The 26,497-nt window shown below is 39.8% G+C and overlaps 1 protein-coding gene across 4 annotated transcripts in view; it reads left to right on the top strand.

Annotated features, from left to right (window-relative positions):
* Nucleotides 1-26,497, top strand: part of LOC121154758 (phosphatidylinositol 3-kinase regulatory subunit gamma) — an 89,055-nt gene that overhangs the window by 43,395 nt on the left and 19,163 nt on the right. For all 4 annotated transcript variants that reach the window (XM_040977773.1, XM_040977774.1, XM_040977776.1 and 1 more), the window contains 4 exons: nucleotides 6,893-7,001; nucleotides 11,788-11,886; nucleotides 23,029-23,209; nucleotides 23,593-23,718. In XM_040977773.1, coding sequence (XP_040833707.1) covers nucleotides 6,893-7,001; nucleotides 11,788-11,886; nucleotides 23,029-23,209; nucleotides 23,593-23,718 — 515 coding nt within the window. The remainder of the gene's footprint in view (nucleotides 1-6,892; nucleotides 7,002-11,787; nucleotides 11,887-23,028; nucleotides 23,210-23,592; nucleotides 23,719-26,497) is intronic.

Raw genomic sequence — 26,497 nt, 5'->3', positions numbered from 1 at the left:
GTCACCACAGTCACTTTGGGAGCATTTTCAGTATCCTGAAAGAAATTCTTTATGTACTGGCAATCACTTTCTATTTCTCCTTAACCTTTCATCCCCAGGAAACCACTGACCTGCTTTCTATTTCTACAGATTTGCCCTTCTTTGGCAGTGAAGTCGTGTAATACAGTGCCTGTCTTGATTGGCTTTGCTTTTCATGTTCTTCCATGTTGTAATATATAGCAGTACTTCTTCTCTTTTATTGCCAAATAATATTTTGTTTTCTGGATGTGGATCACATTTATCTATTCATTTGTTGATAGGCATACACATTTTTCCTTTCTTTGGCTGTTATAAATAACAATGCTGCTATAAGCCATGTATGAGTTTTTATATGAATGTGTGTTTCATTTGTCTTGAGTAGTGTGTATGTTGGAGTGAAATTACTATTTGTTTAACCTTTTGAGGAATTGCTATTGTATTTTCCAAGCTGCTGCATCATTTTACATTCCTACCAGCAGTACAGGAGAATTCTGGTTTCTTCTCTTGACCAACACTTGTTGTCTGTCTTTATTATCCTAGTGGGTGTGAGGTAATATTTCACTGCGATTTGGTTTGCATTTCCCTGTGGTTGATGTTGTTGATCATCTTTTCATGTGCTTGTCTCTATTTGTGTATCTTCTTTTAGAGAAGCACGTATTCAGATTCTTTGCCTGTTGTTAATTGGGTTATATTTGCCTTTTCAAAAAGATTGTTTTCATTTTATTTAAAAGGCATATAGAGATTTGGAAGTAGAGAGAAGCAGTGGAGGAAGTTGAGGGAGTGTTGGGTGGTAAATGTCTTCCATCTGCGGATCCACGTCCCAAATGCATGTACTGGCCAGGGATAGACCGGTCAAAAGTCAGGAGCCTGGAACACAGACAGTGTCCATGTGGTGGCAGGGACCCAAGTACTTAAGCCATCATCTGCTACCTCCCAGTGTACACATTAACAGGAAGCTGGATTAGAGAGAGCCAGGACTTGAACCCAGACATGTTAAGTGACATGTTAACCACCAGGCCAAATGCCTGCCTCCATTTTTCTGTTTTTCAGCTACAGAGTTCTTTAGGGATATATTCTGGATACATTGCTTATCTATATGTTTAAAAAAAATGTGTTCAGGGGCTGGCATCATGGTATAGTAAACTAAACCACCACCTGTGGTTCTGGCATCTCATTTGGGTGCTGGTTCAAGTCTTGGCTGCTTCACTTCCTGTGCAGCTCCCTGCTCACATGCCTGTGAAAGTAATGCATGGTGGCGCAAGTCATTGGGCACCTGCACCCAATTGGGAGACATGGAAGAAACTCTAGACTTTGGCTTTGGACTAATCCATTTCTGGCTATGATGGCTGTTAGGGAGTAAACCAGCTGATGGAAGATCCCTTGCTATTTCTCCTTTTTTCTCTCTATAAATTTGTCTTTCAAGTAAAAAAAAAAAAAAAACCTTTAAAAAAAACTCAAGTTAAAAAAAATGTATGTGCCCAGCATGATAGCCTAGTGGCTAAAGTCCTCTCCTTGCTTGCACTGGGATCCCATATGGTCTCCGGTTTGTATCCTGGCTGCTCTACTTCCCATCCATTTCCCTGCTTGTGACCTGGGAAAGCAGTGGAGGATGCCCCAAAGCCTTGGGACCTGCACCCGGGTAGAAGGCCCAGAAGAAGCTCCTGACTCCTGGCTTCGGATCAGCTCAGCTCTGGCCATTGCAGCCACTTGGGAAGTGAGCCAATGGCACTGTCTCTCTTTGTTTCTGTAAATCTGACTTTTTAATAAAAAGCAATCTTTAAAAAAAGGTAGTCACAAAATATATATAACCTAGATATATTTATAGAATTTTTCTGCCATTGTGATTATGGTCATTTCACTTTGTTGATGTTTAAGGTGATTTGTTTTTGAAGGATTTATTTGTTTTTATTTGAAAGGCAGAGTTACTGAGAGAGAACACAAGACAGAGAGAGAGGGATCTTCCATCTGCTGGTTCATTCCCCAAATTGTTGCCATTGCCACAGCTGGGCTGATGGGATTTCTCGTTCTCTCACATTGGTGTAGGGACCCCAATGCACTAGGCTATTGTATGCTGTCTTCTTGGACAGTTAGCTGGAAGCTGGATCAGAAGTAGAGCAGCCAGGACACAAACTGACACCCATGTGGGATGCCAGTGCTACATCAGAAGATGAGCACACTGGCTCCAGTAGCACAATTTTTAATTTTGATACAGTTTGATCTGTTTTTCTCTTTGGTTTGTGCTTGTACATAATAATTTCCAAGGTGTCAGATTTGTACCTACATTGTTTTCTAAGATTCTGGTTTCAGACCATTTTTAATCCATTTTTAGTTGAGGTAGGGGCCTAACTTTCTGTTTGTGTGGGAATAGTTTAACACCATTTGTTTAAAAACCGATTTTCCATTCTTGGCATCTTGTTTAAAGTCATTTCACTCTAAGAGACTTCTGTTTTGAGGAATATATTCACCTTGTTCTCTTTTTCTACTGAGATAGCTCCCATTTTGTTGTTGTTAAATTAAAAAAAGGTGGGGGGGAAGGTGAAACAGTTGTGAGTAGAGTTCAAAGAACTTTGTTTTTATGAATTTTTTTAAAAAAGGTTTATTTTATTTTTTATCAGATAGTCAGATATACAGAGAGGAAGAGCTTCTATTCTCTGATTCACTCCCCAAGCAGCCGCAACGGCTGGAGCTGCACCAACCCAAAGCTAGGAGCCACGAGCTTCTTCCGTACCTCCCACATGGGTGCAGGGTCCCATGGCTTTGGGCCATCCTCAACTGCTTTCCCAGGCCACAAGCAGGAGCTGGATGGGAAGCAGGGCTGCCGTGATTAGAACTGGTGCCCATATGGAATCCCAGCATGGGAAAGGTGAGGACTTTAGCTGCTAGGCTACCGTGCCAGGTGCTGTTGTATTGAACCTTTTTTAAACAAAGATTTATTTAGAGAGAGAGGAAGAGACAGAGAACTTCCATCTTCTGGTTCATTCCCAGGTGGTTTTGGTTGCCAATACTGGAACAAGCTGAAGCCAGGAGCTAGGAGCTCCATTCAAGTCTCTCCTATAAGTGCAGGGCCCCAAACACTTGGGCTGTCTTCTGCTTTCCCAGGCCTTTTGCAGGCAGCTGGATGGGGAGTGGAACAGACAGGACCTGAATCAGTGGCCCATATGGGAATGGCAGCTTCTGAATCATTTCAAAGTAAGATTGCTAGGATGACTGTGTTTGTGCTTATTAACTACAAATGAGAACATTTTCCTGGGGTAGGTGTATAGCAGAGTATTCAAGATGAAGGTTAAAATGCATAAATCCTATTTGGGAACACCTGATTCCGCATACCTGCTAATGCAGATTTCTGGGAAGCACCAGTGATGGCTCAAGTAATAAGGTCCGTGCCACTCATGTAGGAGACCTGGACTGAGTTCCCAGCTGCTGGATTTGGCCCTGATTCAGCCTAGACTGTTGTGGGCCTCATGCTCTAGCTCTCAAATGATTAAAAAAATAAATAATGCTGGGCTGAGTTTGTGCTGCGGTGAGTTATGCTGCTACAGTGGTGCTAATATCCCATATTATTGTCTGAGTCTCGGCTACTCCATTTCCCATCTAGCTCCCTTCTAATGGTGCCTAGGAAGGCAGCATTCTTGATTCCATGTCAGGAATGAACCAATGCATGGAAGATCTTTCTCTGTTTCTGCTTCGTTACAATTTTTTTCAGATCAATCTTTCCCCCTCCAATTTTCCACATAGCTATAACACAGCCATCAAAATTAGAAAATTAATGTCAGTGCCTTATTACCATGTCATCCTCAGATCCCGTGCAAGTTTTGTCTGTTGTCCTATCAAAAGGATCCAATCTAGAGTCACAAACTGCATTTGTCATTTTTTTGTGTTTTAATGTGAAACATTTGTTTGTTTTTTCTTTGACTTTTATGATCTGTATAATTTTTATTTTGTTTTTATTGGAAATAAAAATTCTTTTGGATTCACTCCCCAAGTGCCCTCAACGGCCAGAGCTGAGTTGACATGAAGGCAGAAGCCTGGAGCCTCTTCATGGTCTTCCATTAAGGTGCAGGGTCCCAAGGTTTTGGGCTGTCCTCGACTGCTTTCCCAGGACACCAGCAGGGAGCTGGATGGGAAGCAGGGCCACCAGGACTAGAACCAGCACCCATATGGGATCCTGGTTTATGCAAAGTGAAGATTTTAGCTGCTAGGCTACTGCGTTAGGCCCTAATCTTTATAATTTTGAAGGTTACAGGCTAGGAGCTGTTTTGTAGAAGGTCTTTCATTTGTGCCTTGTGGAATATTTCCTCTTAATTAAGTTGGTTTTATGCATATTTGGTAGGAGTATCACAGAAATGATATGTCTTTCTCAGTGCGTCCTGTTAGGGTCCATGATTTTACCATTGCTCGTGGTATTAATCTTGATTGCTTGATTAAAGTGATATTCACCAGGTTTCTTTACTAATTTTTTATTCTCTTTCTTTTTGTGATTAATAGGCTTTTTGTGGAACAGTGTTTTGAGATAACTATATAGATCTATTATCAGTCTTTCTGTTTTTCGTCTATTTATAGCTGCATAGCCCCTTAGATTCCTGTTTTGTTTAATTAATGAGTTGTATTCTTTTTTTAAAGATTTGTTTTATTTTTATTGGAAAGTCAGATATACAGAGAGGAGGAGAGACAGAGAGGAAGATCTTCTGTGGGTACAGGGTCCCAAGGCTTTGGGCCATCCTTGACTGCTTTCCCAGGCCACAAACAGGGAGCTGGATGGGAAGAGGGCTGCTGGGACCAGAACTAGTACCCATATGGGGTCCCAGCACATGCAAGGTGAGCGCTTTAGCTGCTAGGCTACCACACTAGGCCTGAGTTGTTTTCTTTTACTATCGTAATGTTCAATGATACTGCAGTTGTTTTAGATTTGTCCAGTGGAAAGCCCTTTAACCCTACTTCCTTATCCTTTTGACTTGGCCCCTGTTGACATGAAGCTCAAGGCTAATTTGTTGCATTTTCTGCCCTGATGCTGATATTGGTCATTTCTCTAAAGAGCCTTTGGTCCATCTAATAGATAATGGCATTACAAGCCACGATCTGGCTTTAGAAGTACATATTAGGGCGTTGGCTGCTTCTATAGAATTAGGAAATGTGTATATTCCCTCCACTTATAGACATTTACACCCATTTAAAAAATTTATTTCTGTCTGTCACAGAGAAAGAGAGAGAAAGAGAGACTGATCTAGCTGCTGGTCCATTCTCCAAATGGTGCAGTGACTAGGACTGGATAGAACAGACACTGGGAGTTGGGAGCTCAATCCAGATATCCCACATGGGTACTAAGAAGCCAAGTACTTGAGTCATCATTGCTGCCTGCGTGGGTCTACACTGACAGGGAGCTGGAATCAGGGCCCAGAGTAGGGCATTGAACCTAGACACTGCAGCATCGGATGGGGCATCCTGATCACTGAACACCTGCCCCTCCATTTACTTTGTATCTCTGTATATTGAAAGTTGTGTGTTTATATCAACATCTTGAAGCTCCAATCCAATACCAGATGATTCATTCTATTTTTAAAATCTTTTCATATTTGTAACTTACTTTTTAGACTGTGAGAAATCTGGTTCCTCTTGTCTGTTGTTAATAGTGTTATTTATTTGATCTTTCCTTCTATATGTACCCAATCTCTTAGAGCTATTGCTGCGTTCTCTCTGACTCTACCTATCCAGGTAGAAACCTTTTCTTACCTAAATCAGTTCTGTAGCACTGCATCAAGCTGCCTACCTCTCAGCATTACCTCTTTCTCTGTTTGATCTCCAGGATGCTGTGTCCTAGCCCCGATCTGCTGCCCTTGTTACTTCATTCAACTTCAGTACCATACCTGAATGATTTCAGGGAGATGTACTGTACAAAATGATCTTCTAATTTATCTATCTTGATATACATAATGAAGTAGTTACTGTAGTCAAGAAAATTAACATATTCTTCATCCGATATAATTACCTTTTTATTATATGGTAAGAGTACATCAAATCTATTCTTGGTAAATCAATAGTAAACAACAGTAATTATATGAGGGTACTTCAAGAAATTTGTGATAACATAAGATTACGTTTTGTTACAAAAAAGTATTGAAATATGCATATGGGATCTTCAGATATGAAAATGGTGATTTCAGATTTTTTTTTGCAACAAAATAAACTTTTAATTCTACTTTTTTTCCCCTCCAAGATTTATTTATGTTACTTGAATGTCAGAATTACAAAGAGCAGGAGAGACAGTGACATCTTGCATTTGCTGGTTCACTTCCCAAATGGCTGCTATGGCCAGACCTGGGCTGGTCTGAAGTTAGGAAACAGGAGCTTCTTCTAGGCCTCCCATAGAGGTGTAGGAATCCAGGCCCTTGGGCTGTCCTCCACTGCTTTCCTAGGCCATTATCAAGGAGTTGGCTCAGAAGTGGAGCAGTGGGACATGAACCAGCACACATCACATATGGGATGCTGGCACCATAGGCAGAGGAATAACTGTCTACACTACCATGTCAAGCCCCTCTGTGAATGTTTTTAAGTGCCCTCTATAGTTGTCAAACTGCACATTAGTTATTTTGTGGAGTTTGCAATGTATATTTGGAAAGGGACTTCACATTGTCTTTTGAGAGGCAGTGATGTTTTATGGAAAGTATTTTATAAGAAGGAAAAAATCAAGTATCTTGAAATTTCTCCTTTGCAGTATTGATAGAGTTCAAAAAGGATTAATTCTTTGGCTAACATTTAGTTTAAAATAGTTCTTAAGAAGCATTTGAATGTTATTGTATGTTGGTAATGAGTTGTTTTTACTAAAGAAATTGGAAAATAATAATGTATGTCTATAAAATAATACTTATTTCTCTTCTAGCTCTTCCACCAAAGCCACCTAAGCCAATGACTTCAGCAGTTACAAATGGAATGAAGGACAGTTCTGTTTCTCTTCAGGATGCAGAATGGTACTGGGGGGATATTTCAAGGTAACTAGAATGCTTCTGTATTTGAATACAGTTTTTGAAGATAGTTTTTGAGAATTTATAGTTAAAAATTCTATATGTAATATATTTTAAAAATATTGATTTATTTTATTAGAAAGGAAGATTTACAGAGAGAAAGAGACAGAAAGATCTTTCATTTGGTGAATCAATCCCCAAATGGCCACAACAACCAGAGCTGAGCTGATTCAAAGGCAGGAGCCTGGAGCTTCTTCTGGGTCTCTCACATTGGTGCAGATTCCCAAGGCTTTGGGCCATTTCTTGGAGCTTTTCCAAGGTGTAAGCAGGGAGCTGAATGGGAAGTGGAACAGCTGGGACGTGAACTAGTGCCCATATCTGATGCTGGCACTTATAAGCAAAGAATTAGGCAATTGAGCCATCAGATCGGTCTCAATTTATGTGTTTTTAAAGATTTATTTATGTAAAATAAGAAAGAGGAAGGGAAAGAGAAAATGCTACAGAGCCTATGTAGGTTCAGTCCCAAATAACTGCAGTGTTTGGGACTGGGCTAGGCTGAAAGCAGGAGCCAGGAGCTTCTTCCAGGTCTCTGACGTGGGTAACAGGGGCTCAGATACTTGAGGTATCTTACATTGATTTTCCCAGGTCATTAGCGTGGAATTGAATTTAAGTGTACCAGCTGAGACTTGAAATGAGATGCTGATGTTCTACTGTGTCACAACTCAGGCCTCATTTGAAAGATTTTAATGTCTTTCTCATTATTATTTTAAAATACCATTTTATGATTTGTGTTGTGACATAGTAAACTAAGTCTCCATCTGTGGCACATCTTATGGATGCTGGCTCATATCCAGGCTGCTCCACTTCTGAGCCAGCTCCCTGCTTATGGCCTGGGAAAACAACAGAGGATGGCTCAAGTCTTTGGGTCCCTGAACCTATGTGGAAGACATAGCAGCTTCTGCCTTCTGATTTCAGATTGACTCAGTTTTGGCTGCTGAAGCTATCTGGGGGGTGAACCAGCAGATGGAAGACCTTTCTCTTTGTCTTTCCTCTATAAATCTGCTTTTTCAATAAAAATACATCTTACAAAAAAAAAAAAAAAGATCCAAAACTATTTTGGGCATGGTGAGAGAGCCTAGCAGCTAAAGTCCTCACCTTGCATGTGCTGGTATCCCATATGGGCGTTGGTTCTATCCCTGTGGCCTGGCTTCCCATCCAGCTCCCTGCTTGTGGCCTGGGAAAGCAGTTGAGGACAGCCCAAAGCCTTGGGACCCTGCACGCACATGGGAGACCTGGAAGAGGTTCCTGGCTCCTGGCTTCAGATCGGTGCAGCACTGGCTGTAGCAATCACTTGGGGAGTGAATCATTGGGTGGAAGATCTTCCTTTCTGTCTCTCCTCCTCTCTGTATATCTGACTGTGTAGTAAAAAAATTTTTTTAAAATATTTCAAGTATATTGTGGGAATAGTTTTTAAATGTCTAGATATTCTTCCTATGAAAAAATATTAGGAATATCTTTAAATTATGGATGCAGTTATTACTTTTTAAGATTTATTTTGTATGCTTGAAAGGCCAAGTTAGAGAGGAGACAGAGAGGTCTTCTATTTGCTGGGTCACTCTCCAAATGGCCTTAACATCTAGGGCTGAGCCAGGCTGAAGCCACAAGCCAGGGGCTTCTTCTGGGCCTCGTGTGCGTGAGTCGGGCCTTCTTCCTTTGCTTTTCCCAGGGACGTTAGCAGACACCTGAATCAGAAGTGGAATAGCTGGAACTCACAATAGCCCATATGGAACACGGGCACTACAGGTGGTGGCTTTATCTGCTTTGCCACAGCACTGACCTCAACCTTTACTTTTAGTAACTATTTTAGGGATAAATTTTTGAATAAATTAAACATATTTTGAATGGTTACATGTGTTTGAAATAAAAGATAGCTTTGATGCTTACATCATCTTAATTTGCTTTCTCCAAAGCTGTGGTTCTAAAATCCTTGCATATACAAAAATCAATGGAGGATGGAACTTGCAATCTGCATTTAAAAACCACCCTAAGTGATTTTGATGCATACTCTTCACAAAACTCACTTTGAGATCCAGAAGTCTAGGGTTTCCTTGTTGGGTAAAATGGTGGTTTGGAATACTTTTTTAACCTGAGATTTTATATAATAATGATATGCATATATAATATAGATCATAAAAGGTTCATGAAGTGCCAGATGCTCTGTTGCGGTGGGTTAGGTGGACGGTCTGGATGCCTGTGCTGTTTCGAAGTGCCTGAGATGAGTCATGTCCTGACAGCTGACCTAACTTTCTGCCTACGTGCACCCTGGGAGGCAATGAATGATGACTCAAGTATTTGAGTCCCAGCCACCCGTGAGTTCTGGTCTCCTAAGCCTGTCCTGGCCCAGCATTTTGGGAGTAGATAAGCAGATAGAAGAGTGTTTTTCTCTCTCTCTTTTTTACATTAAAATAAATAAAAATAAATTAATTAATTTCAGTATGTGCTAAAAAAAATAACTGAGCCATTTTTAAAAAGTTCATGGAATATTAATTAAAGGTAAGTTTATTTTGCTGTCAGCTGTCGTGAATTCCATGCATAGTTTTTTTTTAAAAAAAAATAATATGTGGCTACTTAAACAAGTACATGGTCTCTGCCTTTATGACCCCAGGTGATAGGTGCTCAGTCGTTCTCAAGGAAGCACATTTCTGTCATTAGACACTGAATTAGTACGTTGGGATGAACATTTAGCCTAGCAATTAAGATGTTGGTTAAGCTGCTCATGTCCTGCATTGAAGTTCCTAGGACTGATTTCCAACTCTAGCTCTTGACTACAGCTTTCTGATAATGCAGGTGCTGGGAGGCAGTGGTGGTGACCTAAATAATTGGGTCCCTGCCACCCATGTGGAGACATGAACCAAGCTCTTAACTCTTGGCTTCAACAATGGCCCTATGAATGTTTGGGGAGTGAGCCAAGTGAATGGAAGTTGTCTCTCTTTGCTTCTCAAATAAAAATAAAAAATAAAATAAAATAAGGTAAAATGATAAAATTATCAAGTCTATATGCACCAAAATGATATTTTAATTCTATTTTCCATGAATTTTTAAAAGTACCCACATATAAACTTTCTAAGAACTTTTGGAAGACCTGTATGTACATTGTGTACACAAATATACATGTATATATTAATATACATTTAAATTTTAATATAGGTTCTTATTTATTTTTCTCATTATACTCTGTTTAATTGGGTCTCAAATATGTTTTCTCTTTATAAAATCAATTTATGCCAAATCAGGTCACAAAGTCTTATGCTGTTTTCCTCAGCATACTTGTTCTGCTTTCATTCTTTATTTTTTCCTGCTATCAAAGTACCATTTTAGCCATTTTGAGTATATAGTACATTCACATTGTTGTGAAACCACCACTACTATCCATCCTAGGAACTTTCCCCAATTGAAACACTGTACCCATTAAATTATAACTTCTCATTCTGCCTTCCCTTCACCACTGTCATCTAACATTGTTTTTATGAATCAGCTACTCTGAGTATCTGATATAACCGGAATTGTGTAGTATCTGTCCTTTTGTGACTGGCTTATTTTTCTTACTTTACATTTCTTTAAGGTTCATTCATTTTGTGTGTAGCATATGTCAGGATTTAAGCACTTTCTGAGGCTGGATAATGATTACTACATGTGCATACCACATTTTTGCTTATCCTTTCATCTGAGCATTTGAATTTTATGAACATTTGGTTTGTTTCCAGCTTTTGTCTATTTTAATTCTGCTGTGAACTTTGGTGTATACATATCTACTTGAGTCCTTGTCTTCGGTGTATTTTGTGTTTTTTATCTAGAAGTGGAATTGCTGTATTGTTTGATTATTTTGTGTTTATTTTTGACATGGTCTTAGAATATTTTGCCAAAATGGACCAGAAAGTTTCTGTTTTATTTTAACGATTTATTTACTTGAAAGGCAGTTACAGGAAGATAGAGATAGAAACAGAGCTAGATTTCTCTCTGTTGCTGGGCTGCTTCTCAAATGACTTGGGTGACTGGGACTGAGCTAGACCAAAGCCAGGAACCTGGAACTATATTCCAGTCCCCCATGTGAGTGCAGGGCCTCAAGTATTTGGGCCATCTTCTGCTACCTTCCTGGCACACCATCAGGGAGCTGAATTGAAAGTAGAGCAGCTGGAACTCAAACCAGCACCCATATGGGTTGCCGATGTCGTAGGCAGTGACGATGTATTGTGCCACAATGCTGACCCCTCAAATTCATAAATTAAGTTCATGTGATTCTACTTTAATTCAGTTTTTATGCCTCGCCATTTCCTTTGAAAGTTCTAGTATTGTTCTTCAAAGTCCTAAACAAACTCCACAGAGCAAATTTGTTGTAAGAATGAACTCATAGTAGAGAATATTATATTGAAAGGTTGTGAACTTTGCAAAAATTTTTCTTCTCTGTTAAAAATCGGCTCTCCCTATTACTTGAATATAACCTTGTTTTGCAGCTGTTGGGTTTTCCTGAAGCTCTGTAAGTTAAGACTTGTTTAAGGAATTCTTCAAGACTTACGGGAAACATTATCCCCTGCAGACAGCTGAAATCTAGAAGCATTTGAAAACCCTTCCTTAGATTGTGTAACATCAAGCATTAGAACTGGATGTTCCAGGGGAAGGAACCAAGTGATTTCTGAAGTCTGCCGCAATTTTTTTAACTAGACATATCTACCTTTCAACTGACCTGAGTAATAACGTATGAAGGTAACCAGTGCTGCTTACGATTTTTCATATTTCCTGTAATTCTCTTCTTCAGAGAGGAAGTAAATGACAAATTACGAGACATGCCAGATGGTACCTTCTTGGTCCGAGATGCCTCAACCAAGATGCAGGGGGATTATACTTTGACTTTGCGGTAAGTAATTACATAATTTTCAGTTGCTTGGCTTTTTTTTTTTTTAACTGTCTTTTTCCCTATATATTAAATACTGAAATATCTTGTATAAAAGGGCTATTTTTAATGTAACAGTAAAATGGAAAGGCTATCTCTGATTGTAAGGGTATACATGGTTGGCCTTCCAAATGAAGTAGAAGTCATAGGTACAGCCTAAGCTTTTGGAAGAATCTATGCCTCTAGTAACTGTTATTTTCTTTTTACATATTTATTATTATTATTTAAATTTTTATTGGAAAGTCGGATTTACAGAGAAGGAGAGCCAGAGAGAACAATCTTCCATCTGCTGGTTCACTCCCCTAGTGACTGCAACGGCCGAGCTAAGCTGATTCAGAGCCAGGAGCTTCTTCTGTGTCTCCCCTGTGGGTGCAGGGACCCAAGGCTTTGGGCTGTCCTCCACTGCTTTCCCAGGCCACAAGCAGGGAGCTGGATGGGAAGTTGAGCAGCGGGATATGAACTGGTGCCTGTATGGGATCCTGGTATGTGCAAGGTGAAGACTTTAGCCACTAGGCTACTGCACTGGGCCCTTTTGTTTTCCTTACTACAGACTTCATAATGTAGAACTTAACAGAATTTTGGCTGATGAGGTTATGTAGAAGGTAAAGCAGTTCTCAGCCTGACACATGACCTCCATGTAGGCATGATAGAATATTTTAAGTGATGGAGAGAAGTCCTCAGGCTCCTTTCCCAAATGGCCTGATTGACTGGGTATGAACCATAGCTTCATCTGGGCCTGCCATGTAAGTGTAGAGGCCCAAGCACTTGGGCTGTGCTCTCTGCTTTCCTAGGTCATAAGCAAGGAGCTAGATTGGAGTGGAGTGGCTCACTATGCCGTAGCAGCAGCTCCTACTTTTTACAAAGACTGGGATATATGTTTTAAGAAGAGTAAGAAAAGGACCCAGTGCAATGGTTCAGTGTCTAAATACTTTGTGCACACCAGGTTCCTATATGGCACTGGTTCATATTCTTGCTGCTCCACTTCCTATTCATCTCCTTGCTTGTGGCCTGCAAAAGCATTGGAGGATGACCCAAAGCCTCGGGACCCTGCACTCATGTGGGAGACCTGAAAGAAGCTCCTGGTGCCTGGCTTCAGACTGGTCATAGTGGTCACTTGGGGAAAGAAGCAGCGAGTGGATCTCTGTCTTTCCTTCTCTCTGTCAGTCTGGCTTTCCAATAAAAATAAAAGTCAGAAAGATTAAGAGAAACTATGTTAGCTATGCTTGCATTTATTATTATTTTTAAAAATTTAACTTTCTAATGAGAATATTAACAATAATAACAGCTCATTCCCTTGTGCTAAGCACTTTATATGCAATATCTGTAATTCCTCTCAGCAACCTTGTAAAGTAGGAATTATTCCCATTTTATACATGAGATAATTGAGGCTTACTATGCCTAAGGCACTAATTAATGACATTAATAACTAGCAAGTGGCAAAGGAAAGATTCTAACTCATATTTTCAGTCTTCTCTGCATTTCCAGTCTGCTGTCTTCAGGAAAAATCATATCATATTTTATGTTAGAAATTTGAAGGTGCTATGTTAGTTTCTGGTAAATACATTAAGAAGTTAATACTGTAGCACTTGAATTTGCTGAGGAATTATTAATGTTCTCTAGTGGTTCACTGAACACAGCTGTTTTTTCCATTCCAACCAGGCTCTCTCTACCACTCTACAGGGACTGCTAAGCCAATAACTACTTCTCCCTTCTTACCTTGCTTGACCTCTGAGCAGCATTAGTCATAGGCTCTTCTTCCTGGAAATGGTTTTTTGTCTTAGCTATTATGACATCACAGTCTCCCGACTTTCTTCCTAACTCTAGGCCACTCCTTTGCTTAATATCTAAATATTAAGTATGCCAGGGTTCACTTTTTAGCCTTCTTTTCTGTATTCATTCTTTCAAGGTGAGCTTGTCCTCTTCCTTGCCTTGAATGTATTACTATATGGTATTAATGCATAAGCCTCATCTCCAGCTCTGACTTTCAGAGCTCCAGATATCCATACACAATTGCCTATTTGATCTTGCCATTTCGATAAGCTGTTACAGTTTGGATATCACTCAAAGGCCTATTTATTAATAATCAGTCTCCAGAGTCTTATGTTGATGGCACTTGAAGTGCTTTAATTCAGTTATGGTGTTTACAGATGGAAACCTTTGGGAAGTGATTGGATAGAGTTAAATTAGTAGGGAGGGACCCTATGATAAAATACATTGTGATGGCTTCATAAAGAAAAATAGACATACACATTCTTTCTTCATGTGATGCACTGGTGCCACTTTATGACTTTGCAGCAAGAATACCATTTCCAGAAATCAAAACAACGGGACCACGAGTCTTAGGTTAAGAATCTCCAAAACCAAGAGCTGAAATAGCTGTGGGTGCTTGGTGCAGTGGTTAAGACACTGCTTGGGAGACCTGCATTGTGTGTTAGAGTGCCTGGTTTCAAGTTTTATTTCCAATTCCAATTTCATGCTAAAGCCCGATCTGAGAGGCAGCAGGGGATGACTCAAGTTCCTGGGTCACTGCCACTTACGTGGGAGACTCAGATTGGGTTCCAGGCTTCTGGGTTTGTCCCAGTCCAGCCCTGGCTGGTGTTAGCATTTGAGGAATGGAACAGTGGATAAAGATCTGTCTTTCTTATTCTCTCTTTTTCAAATAAATAATGAGTACTTTTAAAAAAGTGAAAATAAGCCAATAAGCTTATCTTCAATATCTCACGTAGTAATAAAACACTGATGTAAGGAATATGCTAATTTCCTTGATTTCTAACCTAACTTCTAATATCCAAACTGTCTCTCTTTTTAAATGATTCATTTATTTATTTGAAGTCAAAGTTACAGAGAGAAAGAGAAGAGAGAGATACAGTATCTGCTGGTCCACTCTCCAAATGTCTGCAATAACTGGGCCTAAGACAAGCCAAAATAAGGAGTTCTTTTTGGGATCTCCCCTGTGAGTGCAGGGGCCCAAGCACATGAGCCATCTTCTGCTGCTTTCCAAGAGGCATTAGCAGGGAGCTGACGTGGAGCAGTTGGGTCTTGATCCCCGGTGCTGATATGGGATGCCCGCATCACAGGTGGTGGCTTTATCTGCTGTACCACAGTACTGGTTCTTATTCTCCCCTACCACCACACACCGCGTTTCTCTTCTTCTTCTTCCTTCTTCTTCTTCCTTCCTAGTCTAGGGCCTTCATAAACGTTTTGATGCTTGAGTCCTACAGCTAAAATTATTCCTTAAATGTTACCTGGTTCAATTGGATATATTTACATGTAGGAGTTCCAATTCATTGACTAGCATCTTTCAGAAAGGGCTGGTGCTTTAGTCCTAGGGAGTGGGTATTTTCTTTTTCATGCAGTCTATTTTGTGACAGCTGTAAAGTTAAGAAAATTATCTTTGTGCAAGAAACTGTTCTAGGACCGGGTGTATGAACATGAATAATACATGGTTTTGCCCTCAACCATTTGCAGTCTAGGTGTACAATGGTGGAACAGGAGAAATACACATAGGTAAGAATACCTCAGAATGTTTTTAGAAAGTGGAATTGAAAGATAAATTTAGTGTAAAAGCTGTTTGAAATTAGAGCATATTTTTCCAGAACAGCGTTTTCCATGAACATTCTGAAGATCCCTCCCATTATGCCTTAATGCAGAATCCTTAGTTCTCCCAATTTCCTCTTGCTTCTAACTTCTGGAAGCTGTTGCTGTTTTTTGTCTCTGTGAATTTAACTATTCTGGATACCACATAAAAGTAGAATTATTCAGTATGTATTCTTTTGTGTCTGGCTTATTTTTTCTGCATAATGTTTTCAGTGCTCATCCATGTTACAGCACAGGTCAAAACTTCATTCCCTTTAAGGTCTTATAATATTCTATTATATCTTTGAGAATATTTTAAAAAATTAATGAAATATCAAAGAGTAGGTTTCTTTTGAGGCAAAATATTTGAAATGCACACATAAAAGTGTCTTTAAAAAGTTCATGGAAAAATTACATGGATTTCCATTTTTTTTTTGGGCACCAAAAAGCACCTTTTAATTTTTCAATGAGCTATTTGGAGTACCTTCATATATGTTAAATTGTGTTTGCATGTTTTTGAAGATTTGTTTGTTTATTTGAAAGTCAGGATTACAGAGAGAGGGAGGATGAGAGAAAGAGGTCGTCCATCTCCTGGTTCATTTTCCAGAGGGCTGCAATGGCTCTGGGTGGGTCAGGGTGAAGCCAGGAGACTGGGGCTTTTTTCAGGTTTCCCCCACAGGTGGCAGGATCCAAGCACTTGAGCTACCCTTTGCTGCTTTTCTCAGGCCAGAAGGAAGCTGATCAAAAGAGCAGCCAGTACACAGCCAACACCCATGTGGGTGCAGACAGCAACTTTACTGGCTACATGACAGTGCTGATCCCTTGTTGGTCTATCCATCAATTGACAGATATTGGCAAGAATGTTCTAAAGTGTGTAATACAAGGTCTGATGGCAGGTACTTAGTAATTGTTGAATGAAGTATGTCATGAATGAGAGAGTTGCAAAGGGACAATTTCCCAGAGGAAATGATGGCTGAACAGGCCTTGATCAATTTTGCTAGGCAAAAAAAAGCGATGCTGTAAATTCAGATTTATAGCTCAGTGCTAGTATCTGCGGAACATTGAACAATGAGTTAAGAACTTTTGTTTCAAGGATCACATAGGCTGGTGAAGACAAAGGGAGTAAGAAAGCTGCTTTTAAATGAAAGCTAAAATAATAGTTGAAACAATATGTTATATAACATAAAAAGTTGATTTTTCATGAAAGAAATTGCATTTGCTTTATACCTCAAAGTAGACAGTTGGAGAGGAGTTGCAGAACACTGACACAGTAGGAGCAGAAATCAGAGGTGAGAAATTACAGCTGTGGTTGTGAATTGCAGTTACGTGTAGCTAGGGAACAAAGTTTGTAAAGAGGAGTAAGTGGAAGGGGCTGTAATGTTGGAAAGGGATCATGTTGTAGAGGGTCTTGAATTCTAAAATTTGGATTTTGTATTTAATATTGTAGGTAGGCAAGAGGAAAAATGCTCTTTTTTAAAAAAAAACAAAACAGGAAAGTCATGAGCAAACTATATTGGAGGGATACATGTAATATCTTTTATGAATTGATAAATCATGTACTATTCTTTGAGAACAAATAATGCTGTAGGTACTATTGTAAGTAGGGGAAGTGAACAAGACAGATATGCTCTCTCCTAGTGTTTATTCTTGAAGTGTGTGTGTGTGTGTGTGTGTGTTTGTTGAGGAATAATACTTGGGATAGTGGCTCTTGGAAAGGAGTTGAGGAGTCAAGAGGAAAAGTGGAGTTGAAACCAAAATGTATTTGCAATAGAATATGTATGAGGTTGAGGAGGAGTTGAAGATCATTGTGGTTTGAGGCTGCTATGCTTAGAACAAATATATCATTTTTAGAAAAAGTTATATCAGTAGCAGTTGTTTTATTGGGGAGAAAGGGATAGATAATTTGTAGCTGATCCAGAACTATTAGGTAAAATATATATTTAGAAAATAACTAGAAAAATAGATTTAATACTTCAGAGGCAAACTAGGTCTAGAAAAAGAGCCAGACACCATAAGCATGGAGTCAGTAGATTTTAAAGAAAGAACTCTGCAGGGGTGGGGGAAGAGAGTAGAGACTGAAGACAAAATTTTTTTAGGGAATGACTATTTGGAATCAACAAAGAGACCAAGGCCAAAACAATAATTTGAGAAGTTGAAAACAAAGAGGAGTAGTGTCATAAAGTCAGGGAGGATGAAATATGAAGAAGGAAGGGCAGAGGAATAGAACTTGGAGTCAGGGAGGCGACAGAGTGTGAATTTTGGAAATCATTGGTGACCTTCAGATGAGAGGAAGAGAGGAAGCCAGGCTGTAGAGTAGAAAAGGAGGAAATACAGGTTTTTCCAGTTGAAAAAACATTATTTTTGGCCCGGCGCGGTGGCGCAGTGGTTAAGGTCCTCGCCTTGCACACCCAGGATCCCATATGGGCACCGGTTCTATCCCAGCAGCCCCGCTTCCCTTCCAGCTCCCTGCCTGTGGCCCGGGAAAGCAGTCGAGGACGGCCCAAGGCTTTGGGACCCTGCACCCGCGTGGGAGACCCGGAAGAGGCTTCTGGCTTCGGACCAGCATAGCATCGGCTGTTGCACTCACTTGGGGAGTGAATCATCGGACGGAAGATCTTCCTCTCTGTCTCTTCTCTCTGTATATCCGCCTTTCCAATAAAAAAATAATAATAATAAATAAATATTTAAAGAAAACATTATTTTAAAAATTTGTCAGTAGCATTCATTATAGAAACCTTAGACACCTGACATATGTTTAAGAGTCTACACTCAGGGATTAATGTGGTGGCATCCCATTTGGGCGCCATTTGAGTCTTGGCTGCTCCACTTCTGATCCAGCTCCCTGATAAAGTACCTGGGAAAGCAGCAGATGATGTCTCAGGTGCTTGGGCCCCTGTACCCTCAAGGGAACCTGAGAGAAACTCCTGGCTTCTGGCTCTAGCCTTGCCACTTGGGGAGTGAACCAGTGGATGGAAGATTGATATCTCTTTATAACCCTCCCTCTCCACCTAAAACTGTGCCTTTCAAATAAATAAAATAAATCTCAAAAAAAAAAAAAAAACAAACCCTGCACTCTGCCAAGCATATTACTTAGTGTTGGGATACTAGGAAAAGTGTCATTATAATTTTATTCAAGAAGAATCCAGTGTAGGAGAGAGACATGTAACTAAAAATTCACCATCGCTTCCTCTATGTCTTGAGTCCTCTCCGCCAATTAGAGTCTGTACTTTATTACTTACATTATCCTTGTGAATATGTCCTCAACAAACTTGTTCATCTCTCCCTCCATTGTAGTCCGCTAACTAGATTTCAACACTTGTTAAACTAATATATTCCTTCATATATTCCTTGCCTTGCTTGAACAGCTGACTGTGGAGAAAAATCACAGCTGTTCTCACTGTCACGTTAAATTAGTGACTACTAGCTTTAAATGGACCCTTAGTATTGCTGGGCTTAGCTTCAGTGTTTACACAGTCCATTTATCCTCACTTTCTTAGATGACAGTTTCACATGTTCTTTTTTTTTTCCTGCAAATTAACAATCCTTCTTGCCTCTTTTCTATAGAACTTGTTCTTCACTGAAAATACGGAAATAGAACTTCCTCATTCTATAGCTATTAATGTATTTCTACATTAATGGGAAGACTGTATCTTTTCTCTTGTTCCAGTGAATGAATCTTTATGTCCCTGACCTGGGTTTACATCTCAAATTATTTGTGGATCCCATTCTATCTTTCTAATCCAGTGAGGGACATTACTTATGGAATTGTTTTGTCCTCTTGTATGGATCAGTAATTTGGGAGATGGGGTTTATGGTGTGGTAGATGAACCTACTACTTGGAATCCTGCACCGTAATGCTTGATTCATGCCTTGTCTGCTGTGCAGCCAGCATTCCTGCTAGTCTAAATGAGCTGGCCATTATGTTGCCTGTGTGCGTCTGTGCATGCTGTCTACTGCACAGGCCGGGTCTGTGGTGGGTGGGTAGGCTGCACTGCAGCATCCATTACTTTGTGTGAGATACGGGGCTGGGACGGAACTGCCCAGGCAGCTGCATACAGTGGTATGTGCATTAGCTGATGCAGGTGACAGATCAGACCTGACCCTGCACTGGCCAGTGGACACAAGTATCAAGTCTAAGGTCACCCCAGGAGAAGTTTCTTGGGGAACTCTCCAACTAGATCTCTGGGTTTACACCCTGACCACAGGGAAAATCACAGGATGTGTAGTCTGGCTCTGGAGTGCATGATTCATACTGTTTTTTCCCTAAAGATTTATTTGTTTCTATTGAAAAGGCAAATTTATGGAAAGCAGGAGAGACATCTTCTAAGCACTGGTTCACTTCACAAGTGGTTGCAATGGCCAGAGCTAAGCCGATCCGAAGTCAGGAGGCAGGAGCTTCTTCTGGGTCTCTCATATGGGTGCAGGGTCCCAAGGCTTTGGGCCATCTTCCTCTGCCTTCCCAGGCCACAAGCAGGGAGTTGGCTGGGAAGTGGAGCAACTAGGACACAAACCGGTGCTCAAATGGATCCTGACACGAAGGAAGAGGATTAGCCAATAGAGCCCTTGCAGCAGGCCTGAGGAATATCATTTTTAGATTGCCTTCTTCATGTCTGTATGTGACAGTTTAATTCTTCTATTTGTCTTAGGCAAAATCTTTGAGGGCTAGGTGTCTGGTGCTACAGTTAAGCTGTAACTTAGGACTTTGCTGTTCACATGGGAGTGTGCCTTCATTCCATCTTCCTGTCAATGTGCATCTTGGGAAGCAGCAGATAATGACTCAAATAGTGGATCCCTGCCATCTGTGAGAAAGTTCCAGACTGAGTTCTGACATCTTTGCTTCAGCCTAGGCCCTCTCTGGTTGTTACAGGTATTTGGGAGAGTGAATGAGTAATACAAGATTTGCTTTTTCTCTTCTCTCTCTGCCTTTCAGGTTAAGATGAAAATAAATTTAAAAATTCTTTAAAAGCCTTTTGAAACTATACTACTCTTGTCTTTCTTTCATACCCATATCCAAGCTATGAGCAAATCCAGTCAGCGGTCTGCAAGCTATATTGAGTCTTTGCTATTTCTCATTATCTCTATTGTTACTATCCTCACCTATGCTACCATCATCTCTTATCTAAATTATTGTAGTAGTCTCCCAACTATTTCTCTGCTTCTGCCTGCTTTCAGTAGTCTCTTCAATATAGCAGGTATAGTGAGCTTTTGAAGCCACAAAATTAAGTTATATTAGAATGTTTTGTTCAAAACCCTATTGTATTTCCCCACCTCCCTGCCCAGTTTCTCACAGGCTGTTACATGGCCCAGGTTCCTTACATCCTCCTCCTGTCTTCTACTGTCCCCTTTGACCATTCATCTCCCAGATCACCAGCATCCTTACTATTTCTAGAACATACCAAGCATGCCTCTACTTCAGATGCTGTGTCCTTGCTGTTCTCTCTACCTGGACAAAAATTCCCCTCAGTTACTTGGTAGGGTAGCTCCCCTTTTTTAAGGATTCTGCTCGAGTCAACAGAAACTTAAGGTTTCCCCTGAGCAGCATATACAAAGCCAGAACTCTTTCTTCCCTTGACTCTTTGTTTTTAAAAGTACTTGTTTACATATTTAATTTACTGGAAAAGCAAGGGGTGGGAGAGACAAGAAGTGTCCACAGTGCCTCGTACTTAGTATGGTTCCTGGCACCCATTACATACTCATCATCTTTTATGAGATGATTGAATGTCTTTATAAAAGAATAGCTTGCATCTGTTATGTGTGTGCATGTACACACTCCTGTTACTGAGGTACTGTGTATGATTATGTGGTCTTTGTAATATATGTTTCATAGGAATAATTATTCGTCTGAATGCTTCCTTTTTGGGAATGAATCTTCCAGCCTAGTAGTTAAGATGCTTACATTCCACATTGGGGTGCTTGAATCTGATTCCTGGCTCTGGCTCCTAACTCTAGCTTTCTGCCAGTGTAGACCCCGAGAGGAAGCAGTGATGGCTTGAGTAGTTGGGGGTTAAGTTGCGAAACCTGGGTTGTGTTCATGACTCTTGGTCCGCTGCCTGGCCCTGGCCCAGATCTGACTGTAGTGGGCATTTGGGGATTGTAGCAGCATATGCAGTCTCTCTCTCTGTCTCTCTCTCTCTCTCTACCTCTGTAATAAAAGCAAGTAAATATTGACCTAAGCGTTGTTTAATTTAAATCAATTCATGAGTTCAAACATGTTGTGTTTGACCTTTCACAAATCCCAGTGCCTCATTTATTATGTACATAATATAACAAAAAGACATATGGAACTCTTTTTCCTCTTAGTATGCTACTGTAAGAAGAGTTGAATAGGGATGACACAATATTTTACTATAAAGTAATAACTTTTCAGCTTATGCCTTATGGGAGCTGCAAAACATTGCTATTTTGTTTATTTAAAGATTTGTTTTGATTTAATGGAAAGACAGAGTTAGAGACCTGGGATTGATACAGAATGAGACATCTTCCAGCCAGGCCAAAGCCAAGAGCCTGGGTAGGACTTCATCCTCATGGGTGGAGGGGGCCCAAGCACTTGAGCTATCATTTGCTGCTTTTCCAAGATTTGTTAGCAGGAAGCTGGATCAAGGGCAGAGTATCTGGGGCTCTGACTGATCATCTCTTATGGGGTGTGGATGCCCCAGGTGTCCTCTTCGCTGACTGTGCCCCAATGCCTGGCACAACATTGCATTTTACACTTCATCATCTGTGTTTTAAGGGGCCATTTGTGTATAATGCAGTAACTAAGTTGAGCTGAACTATTCAGGCAGCAAATTAGGCCCATCTAACATACGTAGTTCTTCAAAAGCTATACCTTTGAATAAGAGTTACATTCAAAATTACATGTAGAAGTTACATATGGAAGAGTTACATTCAATATCAGTTACCAGTTGTAATGAATTAGATAGTTATTTTGAGAATTGTAAGTCAATATAAAGGGCAAATAATATAAAATGCTAGATTAATTACCTTGCTGTAAATCATTTAATAAGTTTAACAATAAGTTATTGTTTATGCATTAACAATAAAATTGTGAGATAGTGAGTGCATGACAAATGTTTGTCATCCCCTTCATATTGGATGGCTGCTGCTTTCCTCCTCCTAAGACATACACTCATGTATTTAAGACCTAAACACATTACCTCTGTTTTCCTGGAAAAAATATTGATAGATTTTGAATTTAAAAATTCGTTTGTAAAATAAACAAAAGATACAGTTTACCTCTTAGTTATTTTTGTAACCATATTATATTTTTGCTAAATTTGTTGATGGTGAATGCTGTGTAGGTATGTTGGCTTTTAATAACCCAGCTATTTTGTAGACAAAAGAAGTAAGTGTGAAAATCATAATATTGACATACATGATTATAAATGCCTTTTTGCCCTTTCTAGATTGTTAACATAGCAAAACATTTTTTTTAAATTATGTGATGCCAAAGATCCATATCTCCATTTGAGACTAATGTTTTAGTAGAATTTGGGGGAGAAAAATCTACAGTTTTTGTCTTGTTGTTCACAGGAAGGGAGGCAATAATAAGTTGATAAAGATCTATCATCGGGATGGTAAATATGGCTTTTCTGATCCTCTGACATTTAATTCTGTTGTGGAGCTCATTAACCACTATCATCATGAATCTCTTGCTCAGTACAATCCCAAACTTGATGTGAAGCTAATGTACCCAGTGTCCAGATACCAGCAGGTATGATTACAGCTCTTGATAGTTACTCTGCAAGTCATTACTTGATTCTGTTTGCCAGGCTTATCAGTTTTTAAATCAAATTGTAAAAAAATGTTCAACTTAAGAGTTTAGATATTTTGGGAAATGATTTTATGTCTATTATTGTGAAAAAGCTTTTAGTGTATGTTTAATGTTATATGAAATATTTCTCTTTTCTTTACCACTTAAACCTTATTTCTTATTTTTAAAACTATTTAATATGATTTGAATGTTGATGGTATTAAAAAGGGTTTAGTACTGTTGCATGCTTAATAATAATAAAACTTAAAAATTAATGGTTGTGGAAAACTCACATCAGAGAATTGTTAACATTCCTATTTCTTTATTTCTCTTTGGCTGAATAGGATCAGCTGGTAAAAGAAGATAACATTGATGCCGTAGGCAAAAAACTACAAGAGTACCACTTCCAGTATCAGGAAAAAAGTAAAGAATATGATAGATTATATGAAGAGTATACCAGAACATCCCAGGTTAGTGTATTTGTGGACTAATGCATTTATCATGCTATAGTTACATCAGATTTTCTGCAATTCACTTGATGATCGTTATGTGTTTTAATATGACAGACTGCAGAGGGTTTGTTGAAAGACTGATGGGCAGGTTAAGTGCTGCTTTTGCTGCCGACATCCCATGGGAGGGTTGTTTCACATCCTGGCTGCTCTGCCTTTGCTCCTGCTCCAGCTCCCTGCTATTCACCTGGGAAAACAATGCAAGAAATCCAAGTATCTGGCCCCTGCCATCCATGGGATAGAGTTTCAGCCTGGCCTCGCCCAGGCTATTGTGGCCGCTTGGGGGAATGAACCAGCAGATGGAAGATTTCTTGTGTGTTTCTCTGTCATTTCTTATCTCTTTGCCTTTCAAATAAATGAGATAAATTTTTAAAAAACTTTCTTTTAAAAAATTGGATTAAAAGATGAGTAAGCAAATTGAATTCCATATATAATTTTCAATATATGTTGTGCATTAATTTTTAAAAAACTGTACATATTTGAAATACAGAGAGAGAGAGATCTTTCATCTGCTGTTTCACTCCCTAAATGGCTGCAATCGCAGGGACTGTGCTAAACCAAAGTCAGGAGCCTTTTCTTGGTCTCATATGTGAGTACAGGCGCCTAAGCACTTGAGGCATCCTTCACTGCTTTCCCTGGATCAGACGTAGGCTCTGGTGCTCATATGGGATGCTGATGCTGTAGTTGGTGGCTTAACTCCCTCTGTCACAGTGCTGGCCCCCATTATCTTTTTTTTTTTTTAAGATTTATTTTATTTTTAGTGGAAAGTAAGATATACAGAGAGGAGGAAAGACATAGGAAGGCCTTTCATCCGTAGATCCACTCCCCAAGCAGCTGCAATGGCCAGAGCTGAGCCAATCTGAAGCCAGAAACCTGGAGCCTCTTCCCAGTCTCAAACACAGGTGCAGGGTCCCAAGGCTTTGGGCCTTCCTCAACTGCCTTCCCAGGTCACAAGCAGGGAGCTAGTTGAGAAGCAGGGCCTCCGTCATTAGAACTGGCATCCACATGGGATCCTGGTGCATGCAAGGCGAGGACGTTAGCGGCTAGGCTGCTGTGCTGGACCAGGCTATTATCTTTTTATTTTTTATTTTTTGGTTTTTGTAATTTTTAAAAAAGATATGTCATTATTGATTTTTTTTAAAATTGGAAAGTCAGATATACAGAGAGGAGAACAGAGAGAGAGAGAGAAAGATCCTCTGTGTGTTGATTCACTCGCCAAGTGGCTGCATTGGCTGGAGCTGAGCTGATGCAAAGCTAGGAGCTTCTTCCGGGTCTCCCTCACAGGTTGCAGGGTCACAAGACTTTGGACTGTCCTCGACTGCTTTTCTAGGCCACAAGCAGGGTGCTGGATGGGAAGCAGGTCCACCGGGATTAGAACCAGCGCCCATATGGGATCCCAGGTGCATGCAAGATGAGGACTTCAGCCACTAGACTACCACTGCCAGACCCTGTTTTTGGAACTTTTGAAGATCTCTGAAAAGCATGGATTTCAAATTTTTTGCTCCAAAAATTCATCTTTTAATCCCATTTTCCATGAAATTTAAAAGTACCCTCCTTTATTTCTTAATCACCTTTTTGAGACTTTGATCATGTAATCCATGCCTTGTTTTTTTAAGATTTATTTTTATTTGTTTGAAAAGCAGAGTTACAGAGAGAGAGAGAGAGAGAGAGAGAGAGATAGAGAGAGAGAAGAAATAGCAAGGGAGATTGTCCACCTGCTGGTTTACCTCCTCAAAGACCTCAATGGCCACAGCTGGGTGAGGCTGAAGCTAAGAGCCAAGAACCAGGAGCTTCATCCAGGTCTTACCTGTGGGTACAGGGACCGAAGCACCTGAGCCATCCTCTGTTGGTTTTCTAAGTACATCAGTAGTGAGCTGGATTGGAATTGGAGCAGCTGGGACTTGAACCAATGCCCTATGGGGTGTTGGTCTTCAGGTGATAGATTTATCAGTTATGCCACAGTGTTGGCCCCAACTTCCTTATTCTTAAATCAGTATATATTTTAAAAATTAATATGATTTATATCAATGTTAACTGATTGCAAGTGATAAAATAACAAAAGCTTCGGTTAGACATTTTCTTTCATGAGTATAAGTAGTAGGGAGAAATTATGGCACATCCGGCTGTTAGGACTTCAGGCGTCTTCTATCCTGATGCTTTGGTGTTTGTGAAGGTCACTTACTCTAAGATCAGCTGTGACAAGCAAGCAGGAAAGAACTTGTTTTCTGTGTTCAAGGCAGCTTCCTAGAGGGGGCACACATTCCTTTTATCTGTATGCCACTGGTTAGAACTTGGTCATATGGTCAGACTTTTTGAAAAATGATCAGCTGTGCTCAAGAGAAGCAAATGCCTGGAGGCTGTGGGAACACTAATAGTCTCAGCCACATAATTTTTATATCACTAACTTTAATAACCAGTGATAATTATTTTATAGTATTTGTGATGTACAGCAAGATTCTCTTAAATAAAACAATCTACTTCTTATTTTGTCATTGCTTTTTTTTTTTTCAATTGGTTTGGCTTCATTTGCCCTTAGTTGTTACTTAGTTTATGGACAGTGTTGGGAATTTGGATGAAGGTAGAAGTCTTGAGGAAAGTTTATCCTTTATAATATTTGGGTTATGCTAGCCTAAGAATATAATTGATCACATTTCTCATGGACATTGCCTTGAAACAGGTCATTACTTTGAACATTAAATAATCTATGAAAGCATTAATCCATGTTGATTCTACTAAATTA

Source organism: Ochotona curzoniae, unplaced genomic scaffold (assembly GCF_017591425.1).
Source record: "Ochotona curzoniae isolate NIBS_2020 unplaced genomic scaffold, NIBS_Ocur_1.0 contig_2855, whole genome shotgun sequence".
In the NCBI taxonomy this organism is placed as follows: Eukaryota; Metazoa; Chordata; class Mammalia; order Lagomorpha; family Ochotonidae; genus Ochotona; species Ochotona curzoniae.
Note: the sequence above shows the minus strand (reverse complement) of the source record. Positions and strands in the feature narration are given on the sequence as shown.